Source organism: Botryllus schlosseri, chromosome 5, assembly GCF_051294905.1.
Source record: "Botryllus schlosseri isolate E-star chromosome 5, Bs_hap1, whole genome shotgun sequence".
In the NCBI taxonomy this organism is placed as follows: Eukaryota; Metazoa; Chordata; class Ascidiacea; order Stolidobranchia; family Styelidae; genus Botryllus; species Botryllus schlosseri.
In genome coordinates this window covers 9,549,275-9,559,724 of record NC_137240.1, presented here as the reverse complement: position 1 = coordinate 9,559,724, position 10,450 = coordinate 9,549,275, and the positions used below count along the sequence as shown (strand labels likewise).

The 10,450-nt window shown below is 43.6% G+C and overlaps 1 protein-coding gene across 1 annotated transcript; it reads right to left on the bottom strand.

Annotated features, from left to right (window-relative positions):
- Window positions 1-1,290: 1,290 nt before the first annotated feature.
- On the bottom strand, window positions 1,291-9,861 carry LOC145439708 (sulfoquinovosidase-like). The gene is made up of 3 exons (XM_080317272.1): window positions 9,465-9,861; window positions 8,955-9,096; window positions 1,291-1,571 (listed from the first exon to the last, which is right to left on the bottom strand). Exons 1-3 carry the CDS (start codon window positions 9,631-9,633, stop codon window positions 1,367-1,369), a joined length of 516 nt encoding a protein of 171 aa, XP_080173398.1. The 5' UTR covers window positions 9,634-9,861; the 3' UTR covers window positions 1,291-1,366.
- Between the last annotated feature and the right edge of the window lie 589 nt (window positions 9,862-10,450).

Genomic DNA, 10,450 nt, shown 5'->3' with positions numbered 1-10,450 from the left:
AATGATAAGTTCACCGACAGTGCAAAATCTACGATACGAACGAAATGCAGACGGCAAAAAACTTTTGACTTTATGAAAAATTTTGACAAATTTTGACCTAACGCTACAATTTTGACAAAATTTTGACAAATTTTGACATGTCAAAAAAAACCGCCCTAGTTATTAGCTAATAGCTTTGTGTTAGATGTAAGTCGGAATTCTAGCTACCGATGAGGCTATACTATATATTATCACCACGGAACATCGAACAAGATGGCTTTGACACCAGCAAATACCTTTTTCTGAACAGTAGTATTATACAAAACTGCACCTTAATAGGATACATGCGACCATTCGTATGGTACATGCATATGAAATCAGAAATCAGAAATAAAAAATTACGCATACTGCTTTGATGGCATAATGCCCTTTAAAAGCTTACGTTCCTCCCTGTAAATACCGCGTGAATTCAATTCGAAAGCTTCCATCCTTCTCGATGTATTTACTATTAGCGTTGAAATCAATCCACAAATTCGGCATATTTGGCAGATACACCGACCATTTAGTAGCACCCTCGGCTACAACAGGCGCGACCAAGATGGAATCTCCAAACATAAACCATGCAAAGAGAAATAACATTTAGCACAGAACAAAAATCAATGTTTCTATAGGCCTGTAGTCGAATGCAAGACACTGTGCGTACAGACGATACAGTCTCCAGCATTCAATGAAAACCATGCATGCGCTGTGCTGCTTAATGACAGGTCGGATTGCATGACATATATTAGCACTCAATCAGTTGTAGCGAAACTTAGAGAAGACTATGTTTCGGAAAACAAATGACGGTAATAAGACTTGGCGGGATTTGAATGAACCTTCTGTATCGTTTACAGGTGGCGTTAATCACCTGGTAGTCTTGTTTCACGGCTTCGCGATCTTTCTCGTAAGATAAAATGTGATGTCTCATGATCGGTATGCCCGAATCTCTAGCTTGGTGCGCCGCGTTGTAAGCGTACAGCGAAAGCTGGGTCCGTAGTTTCGCAAATTTCCCCCATATTGGCGTTCCCACGGTGGTGTCGAAGATGTGGGTCTTGTCTCCTATGCCTTTACCTCCACCTAGAGACTAACTGTATGAGACGAGATGAGGAAAACTCAACATGACTTTTTTCGACCTTGTTCGTGCATGAATCCACTGAAGCAGCCTAATTGAGTCCACCGTGCCCATAATTCCATGCTGGGAGCAGGACCAGTCAACCATTCGAAGCCACCGATATCCGACCCCGAAAACGGCATGCCGGATATGCCTGTTGATATACCATTATAAGTCAGAATACCTATAGTACCATCACAAGTACTTAGTTAAGTACTCGGGAAATGAGCCAGTACTTCATTGCAGACCAGCTTTGGTTACTAATACTATCATTTGTTTTGGCCTAGCTAAATTCAATGAAGCCTGTAACTGCACAGGTAAGCCGCTAGCTTTGTTCCAATCAGCTGAAGGATCTCCGGTCCAATGCGCCCATGTGTACTTTTGAGAACCGATATAACCGGACCCCACGTAGAAAACGTAATCCGGGGCGTACTTGGATGACCTGAAGTATGAGACTATGAATACTTCACGTTATATCCGTACCTGCATACCCGATCCCGTGGACCGACAACTTTTCGTACCCATGGTGACGTAGTGAATTGAGATGGCGTCATAATGTTCAGATAGGACTGTGTACCAGACAAAAACTCGTCGTAAACAGTATGTTACCCCACTCAGCTCTATCATATGCAGTTTCTTATCATTTTCAAGAAATGTGAAAATAGAGTCGAAAAACGGCCTAGTATTAAGACTAACAAATATTCAATTGAGAATAACTCGTCTTTCATAGTATATATCTGGCGCATTCCATCAAATAGTTGTACTAAAACCTTCGCTGTTCGCAGTGTTGCCACCTCCGGATGGACCAAAATCCTTAAAAATGATGTCGAATATCGCTATAAATCTCTAAAATCCCTAAGAAATAGGTAGAAAAGTCGCTTAAAAAGCTACTTTTCGAAACGACTAAATCGACTAAATAGAACATCTCTGGCAACCTCTCCAACGTTGATGGTAGGGAGAGAGAGAGAATTTATTCGGTTCCGCGAACATTGAAAATACATAGATAGGCCTACATGAAAAAGCAAAGTCTATATAATTCAATTCAGAACCAGGCTGTCGCGAAGGGATCGGGGGATCATCAAGTCAGCTACAGCCTGAAAGGATGGTTGTAATATGAAACTTAAAACAAAATATAACCCGTTCACAAAGCAAAATATAGCATGCTCGCAATGTATCAAAATTGATGAAAACTAAGTTGGAACATTCACAGTAGGTAACCTAAAGAATGGTGAAGGTTGGTAGGATGTCTGTGTTCTCTTCTATCCTTACTATCTTGCTAAGGATTTAGACAAGTGAACACACGCGTCTTTTACATTCAAGATATTGCTATTTACAGAATACCGTGCATTAGTGCGGAGCATGGACCGGAGCCGGATCGGATATCCGGCCGGATTTTTTCAATTTTGGTCGGGCCGGATCAGTATTTTTTCTGATACGGCCGGAGCCGGAGCCGGATCAGTATATTTTTGATCCGGCCACAGCATGACTATAGTAACTTCCGACCACAGTGAGAAAATAGCCGAGCCATATCTGTAAAATCACTGAGCCATGACCCTAATTTATGCTAACTCATTCAATCGAAGCATTTATTATATGACTAAGCATTTATTACCTCCAACATCCTTGTTTCCATTGTATGTGGTCGATGCGGGGTCTCCTTAGCGAGCAGTGAGATGGCTGGTAATCCTAGTATTATAAGATCATCGAAAATAGCAAAAGCCTTGTATGAAGAAGGGAAACCAAACGCGGTTGATGTGAAGGGAAATAAAAGTGAGGTGTGGAAGAGTTTTGCCTTGCTAACTGGCCCTGGCACCAGTGAAGTGAGGAGGGCGGTGACTACTCAGGATTTGTTCTCTACCGGCATTGTGGTTTGACATTCAAGCATGACAGAAAGAACAGTGGCACAACACATTTAGCCACTCATATCAAAACCAGATCCAGTGTATCGAAAGTCATACCATCAGCGGGCCAACGTTCAATGTCATCCTTCCTGACAAAAAAAATCTGCTCCGCTTCCGACTAAGGCCAAGGTACAATTGCTCAAAGCAGCCACACATCATTCATTGTAAAGGATTTGAGACCATTCCGATCTTTAGAGGGTGATGATTTTGTCGAACTTGCTCAAACATTTGTGGATATAGGGTCGGTGTATGGTCGAATGAATGCAGAAGAAATAATCCCATCCAGACATACCGTTAAAAGGGAAGTTCTAAGCCGTGCTGCACTGGAGAAGGAAAAAATTTCTATCATTGTGAAAGCGACTACTGGCGAATATGGGATGATTGGGCTCACCACGGATATGTGGGTTGATGTCAAAAGCAGACATTACATGTCACTGACAGCCCATTACATTCGCGAGGAAAAGTTGCACTCTGTAGCAATATCTGCAACAAAGTTGGAGGAGCAGAAATCAGGTGTAAATCTGCTAAATAAAATCCAGGAATGTTGCACTGAGATTGGACTATCTAGCTCTATGCTAGACTTCTGTTATTTTGTAACAGATGACGCAAGCAATATAAGACCTGCACTGACAACACATCAGAGACTGACATGTGCTTGCCACATGTTGTCGACTGTCCTGCACCTCACGTTGCAGCCCTCGATGTCCGTGCATAGTCACTGCCCTATAGTTCTGTCTGATACTGACATGGTAGAAAAAGTTTCTGATGCAATATCTCGTTGCAAGTCTTTGACCGCGTATAGTATACCTTTTCATTATTAATTCGATACCAGCCTGTGAGTGTAGTTTTCATATCCCATACAAACCTGTGAGTTTTTGTTACCATGTAGCCTACCTTGTCTTTTTATATTCGATACCAGCCTGGGAGTGTTTATGTAGTGTTTGTGTAGTTTTCATATTCCATACAAAGCTGTGAGTTTCAATGCCATGTTTCTTTTGTTTCAATATAACTTGAACCCATTGCCTACTACTGCCTTTGTAGTTAACTGGAAATAGCTAGTCGTACATGAATATTATCGGAGTTTTTTGGATTGGATATCGCTCATTTCAAGTATCCGGCCTCGGAGTGGAGTCGGACCAAATAATTTGTCGATCCGCCCCGCACTACCGTGCATACTTCAGTATCGCATCAGCTCAACTCCCCGACTGTCACATGTGCAATCCACAGGAGACCCACTAGCTAGATATGTCATGCAATGAACGTATAGTCGGTACACAACAACTCCTCCTCCCCTTAATGGATGAGAGACCCACAACAACAGAGAGAATAATTAAAATAAAAACACACAAGCAAGCATTTACAAGGCACAAAAAACCGCTCACTGGTGACAAACTAATACGAAAAGAAAAAGTCCAGATCAAAAATCAGAGATTCAGTCTTTCAGGAGGTTTACAGATCCTGCCCGATCTCGTAACCGTAGAACTGCCACCAGTAGATGAAGGAGGTCCTCGCACATCGTCATTCATCATTTCAATCTCACGATCCGAGGTAGGAACAGGAACTTGTCTCTCCTCACTCGAACTGCTGGACTCCAATGGAGTAGACTCGTTAACTTCTCTCTGCATTTTCCACTACCGGTTCTGGAATGGCTTCAATTTCAATTTCGTCACGAACAACCTGTTCTTCTTCGACTGTATAGCGAGGTCGAATATGATCCAAATGTCGTCTGAAAAATCTTCCATCTTTCAGTTTAATCCTGCAACATTGACCTTCACATGCCATAACTGTACCAGGCAGCCATTTGTACCGAGAGCCAACAATCTCAGTAAGGTAAACAGGATCTCCAACTTTGAAAACCCGACTTTCTCTCGGTTTAAATATTGTACTTGGTTTCGAAAACCGAGATGAGGAGACCGCCAAGTCCAGGTGAGTCCTGATTTTTCGACCATACATCATTTCCGATGGCGTTTGACCAGTAAAACTGTGAGGTGTATTCCGATAACGGAAAAGCCAACGGTGTAAGCGCACTTGCAACGGCGCTGCTTTTTGCTTCTGCAAACCAAGTTTACACTGCTTAACCATGGACTCTGCCTGACCGTTAGAAGCAGGGTGCCTAGGAGGTGAAAACAGATGCCTTACCCCATTCAGCTTCATGAACTCTGCAAATGCAGATCCAGCAAAACAGCCTGCGTTATCCGTAACACATACTTAAGGTAGACCAAATGCCGCAAAACCACCTCGCATACTGTTAATAGCCTCTTCTGCGGTAACACCATTTGTTATATAAACTTCCGGCCATTTGCTGTATGCATCCACCGCTATCAACAGCATTTTCCCATCTACCGGACCACAATAATCCAAATGAATTCTTTCCCAAACCGCATCAGGGTATGACCATGAGCTCATAGGAACCTTGGCAGCTTGCGGTTTCAGCTGTTGACACTGGTTGCAGCTTTTCACAAAATCTTCAATATCTGCATCTAATCCAGGCCACCACACGTAACTGCGTGCAATCTTCTTCATAGCACAAATTCCAGGATGACCATCATGCATCAGAATCAACATCTCATTTCTGCATCGAGAAGGAACAACGACTATGCCTCCCAAAACAGACATCCCTCATGAACACTCAGTTCTGCTTCTTTATTTCTGTACGGATGCAACTCAAATTCCGAGTCCGAGGCTTTTGGCCAGCCTCTCTGGCTGTAAGACACAGCTGCTGACAACACAGGATCTTTCATCGTACAGGCTCGCAAGGTTTCCGCCTTGATCAACTGAGCATCCATAGTTGACAACAACTTCACGACTTCTCCACATGGCTCTGTTTTACCATTCACCGGCAGCGGCAGTCTACTCAACGCATCGCTGTTGGCTTGCTGGACTCCTGGCTTATAAACCAATTTGTACTCGTGCCCATCAAGTAGAACTTTCCATCGTATCAACCGAGGAGATGCGTTATCCGGAAGAGGTTTTTCCTTGCCCAGCAAACCCAATAGAGGTTTGTGATCAGTCACAAGGGCAAACGATCTTCCATAAAGGAATGAATGAAACTTTTTCACAGCAAAAACCAATGCCAACGCTTCTCGGTCCAAATGACTATAATTGCGTTCTGCCTTTGTCAGGGAACGTGAGCCATACGCAACGGGTCTTTCCTCTTCACCATCAGTAACGATCGACAAAACCGCGCCAACCCCATACGGCGAAGCATCTGCGGAAACGATAACTGCGGCACTCATATCAAAATGAGCGAGGACTGGCGCTCGACACAAGCACTTCTTTGTAGAAGCAAAAGCGTCTCTTTCTTCCTTGCCCCAAGTCCATTTAACATCACCACGTAACAGCCTGTATAAAGGTGCTGCAATCGTCGAAAGGTTCTTGATGAACTTTCCATAATAATTCAGCAATCCCAGATAGGATCGTACTTGTGCAACATTTTCAGGCTCTGGCGCCTCAAGTACTGCTTTCAAGTTATCCTCGGTCGGACTCACTCCATCTTTGCTAATTCTGTAGCCCAGATACTTGATCTCTGGAGCCATCCATTTACACTTCTCTGTGTTGATCTTCAAGCCTTCATCTTCCAATCGTCTGAATACTTCTTCCAAATTCGCCATGTGCTCAGCATCGTCTTTTCCTGTGACTCCAATATCATCCAGAAAAACTCCCACATGGGGTAATCCACTCAGCAGTGTTTCCAAATACCGCTGAAATATCGCTGGAGCACTGGATATTCCGTATACCAGACGATTTGTTGAAAACAACCCCTTAGCAGTATTGATCACGGTGTACTTCTGACTCTCTTCTGCCAAGGGTAACTGAAGATAAGCTTCCTTCAAGTCAATAACAGAGAATTTCTGTCCATCAGCAAATGTCGTAAGCAGTTCATCCACTTTCGGTAGCGGATACTGTTCAAGTTTACTTGCTTTGTTCACTGTAAGATCATCACTCCCACACAAGCGCACTGACTTTCCATCAGACTTCACAACTGTAACCACTGGCGCAGCCCAATCTGCAGTTTTCACTGGTTTCAGCACTCCCATCTTGACCTGTCGGTCAATCTCCGCATCATATGCAGCCTTCAAAGCTAACGGTACAGGACGAGCTTTGAAAAACTTCGGAGATACTGATTCACTAACCTCCAGCTTAGCTGTCGTCTTAGCACAGCCTAAACCAGGAGTTGATATGCCAGGGTATTTCTTCAGCAGCTGCTGTACATACATATCAGACTTTCCAGCCTGTACATCGACTTTGTCAATCGATATCCAACTCGGTTTGATGCTTCTTATCCAATTCCTACCCAACAACGGTCGTTCAGACAAATTGGGCATGTCGACAACGATCAATGGCAAATATCCAGCAAAGTTTCCATATCTTACCTACACATCCATATTATATCCAGCGACCTTCAGTGGTTGCCGCGTGTAAGTATAAAGCTTCCTTGGTAACGCCTTCAGTTGGGCATCGGGCCACAACTCTCTGAAGACATGCTGTGGATACACTGTGAGAGCAGCACCACAATCCAATTCAAGCTCTTGCTGTTTATTGTCGACTTCCAGATAAATGAAGTAGGGCTTTGTATCTCCCAAGTCCAAATCAGCAGAATCTGCATTTTCTTCTTTGCCAATAGAATTCAGGTAGTCACCGTCATCGTACTCTTCCAAGCGTTTTCACTTTATTCTGGCTGCTTGAGCCAGCAGTTTCTCGATAAGATTGATTCGAATCTTTCGAACAACAAGCCTTCTCACTCACTGTGCCCTCGTCTTCCGCAAAACGAACAGTCTTTTTCTTTGAACGGGCACGTCGGGCACGCCCGAGCAAAAAGTTTTGTACTACGACATAGGAAACAGGCGTGAGCGTAATTTCTCTGCTTGTTCATACTTTCGCCATCGGATGGCACTGCTTGACGTTGTGCATTTACCTGCATCTGTGCGTCAGGCACTTCTTGGTGGTGGTTTTCAATCTGCCTCGATTGATGCCTTGATTGTTCCAGACTTTGTGCATAGTCGTACAATTGCTGCAAAGACATGTCACGTCGCAGTGCCTTCTCTCTAACACGAGAATCGCAACCACAAGAGACTATCTGCTGCACAATCTCTTCATCGGTATTGTGAAACTGACATGTTGCAGCTAATTTCCTCAGTCTCGTAATGTACGATTGAATGGGCTCACCAGCATTTTGTCTTGTTTGCCGGAAGAGGTCTCTTTCAAAGATTTTTTTCCGCTTCGGGATAAAATAGTTCGTAAGCTGCTTCTTAGTCTTCACATACGCATCCTCATCCCCCTCAATCTCAGGCAAGGTCTTAAGTATGCCATACACGTCTTCGCCGGCCTCAGTTGCAGTTTTGCACGTTTCTTGCCAGGGTCTGTAATACCCTCTGCCACCATCCAAATCTCAAATCTATCAATCCAGCTCGGCCAGCCAGCAGCTTTATTCGTATTGAAGTAAGACAAACCTTTACCCGTTGAAGCCATTGTTCCTCTGTTCTTCAGCAATTCTTCTTCCGCCAAAATCGTAATCCAACTGACTTGGCAAGTTTAATCCTCGTCGCCAATTGTTCTATCCTTACTATCTTGCTAAGGAGTTAGACAAGTGAACACACGCGTCTTTTACATTCAAGATATTGCTATTTACAGAATACCGTGCATACTTCAGTATCGCATCAGCTCGACTCCCCGACTGTCACATGTGCAATCCACGGGAGACCCCCTAGCTAGATATGTCATGCAATGAACGTATAGTCGGTACACAACGGTCTGTAGTACTTGGTACTTTAATCACAGTAACACTACGTTCACAATAGTGTCTGATATGATTCGACACCGAAAAATTCGCTAGATGGCAGTGTAGTTGTAGTTCCATACCTCGGCGGCATCGTGTTCGATGTCGAATTGACGTCGATCTATAGGTATACCAACAGGCTACTCACCAGTTTCCGAATCTGCTCACCAAATAGTCGTGACATGTTTTCTGATGCTGCAGAGGAAATAAATTGTGCATGTAAAGCCCATCGTGGCCTTCGTATGACACGGAATCAGGCGGTGTGTATTCTCCATAGTCGTACATCCATCCTGAACAGGCAACGACATTTCGGTGTGATACAGGGGATGAAAAGTTTCGACTTTGACGACGAAAACAACAAAGACCAAGTCGACTTGTTGGTAGGCTTGCAGTTAAAACGATGCGAGGTTGGAAACCCACTTGTTTAAAATATGTTTATTGAAGTGTTTTTAAAAGAAGCCTTTCTAAAATAAGCAAATGTTTTATTTGCTAAAGCCAGTATAAACATGCTGAAATCAAATGTCTCGAATGGTCATGTTGCGAATGCGAGGGGCCAACATGCACCAGAACGCTACGGAAACCAACTGTGTCTGACTAACATTTCAAGTTAATAATTTGAACTCTTGAACAGCGTAAACAGTATTTAAAATATCCAAACCTCGAAATCCGGCCTTAATTGCACGATCCAACTGCGTCGTGTACCACTTGGCGGCCGCCGGATTCGAGTAATCTACTTGAGACACTATAAAGGCACTGTAACAAAACGTTTTGAGATTCTCTGACGAATTTGTATTGTATCGAAAAATTTCCTTTCTCCCAACGCACATCAGACAATCCACGAGTCACCAGAAGTGCGTGCACCGATTTGACAAACAGCATTCGACGTGAAAGGGTAAACGAATGAGCCAAGTAAATGGTATCCGTTAAATTATCACCACCAGTGCTTTCAACTATCACATAAGACTTATTTCTTAACTTTTACTAGACCGGGTGACACGTACGCTAATCTGCAATTCTTCGAGAGCCGAAACATTTCATCAAAACGAAAATCTACCACACAAGAGATAGTGTAATGGTTATGCGTCCGGCTTCTCGAGCGGTAGGTCGTGGGTTCGATCCCCGGCCGGTTCATACCAAAGACTCGAAAAATGGTATCCGCAGCTATCCTGCTAGGCGCTCAGCAATCACGGATAGCATGGAGGAGAAAAAAAACGGGGGCGCAGACTAGATGACCTCATGGGGCCGTATCGCAACTCCGTCGCCAAAGCATCTCGATGGTGCAGGCGAGAAAGAATATCATATCTCTCTCTCTATCTCTCTCAATACCCATCTAAACTGGCGTATAAAATGAAATGTGCTTAGTGTGCATGAGCTGTGCATGAATAGTTCTTCATTCCCTGTACCCAATAGTGACCAAAACCGGCGTGTCATCCATAAAAAAATCATATTTATGAGTTGTGTGTGGTGTTGTGCATTAATGTATGGGAAACTCCTGGGGCACCTGGAACACTGGTTAAGAACCCCTGATAAAAGACTAATATGATTAATCAGTTCCATGATTGAGTTTCACAGAGGAAGCTTTCCTACCATCGAAAGAAATAGTTCATATTGATAACGGTTTTTGGTATGCAAGTTAGCAATACT

Excerpts from the sequence above, each read along its gene's own strand:
- LOC145439708 (XM_080317272.1), bottom strand. The coding sequence starts at position 9,633 with ATGTGCGTTGGGAGAAAGGAAATTTTTCGATACAATACAAATTCGTCA. Across the intron at positions 9,097-9,464 it reads AATTAAGGCCGGATTTCGAG|GATGGATGTACGACTATGGA; the intron begins GTTTGGATATTT and ends TTGCCTGTTCAG. Across the intron at positions 1,572-8,954 it reads GTGAGCAGATTCGGAAACTG|GTCATCCAAGTACGCCCCGG; the intron begins GTGAGTAGCCTG and ends CTCATACTTCAG.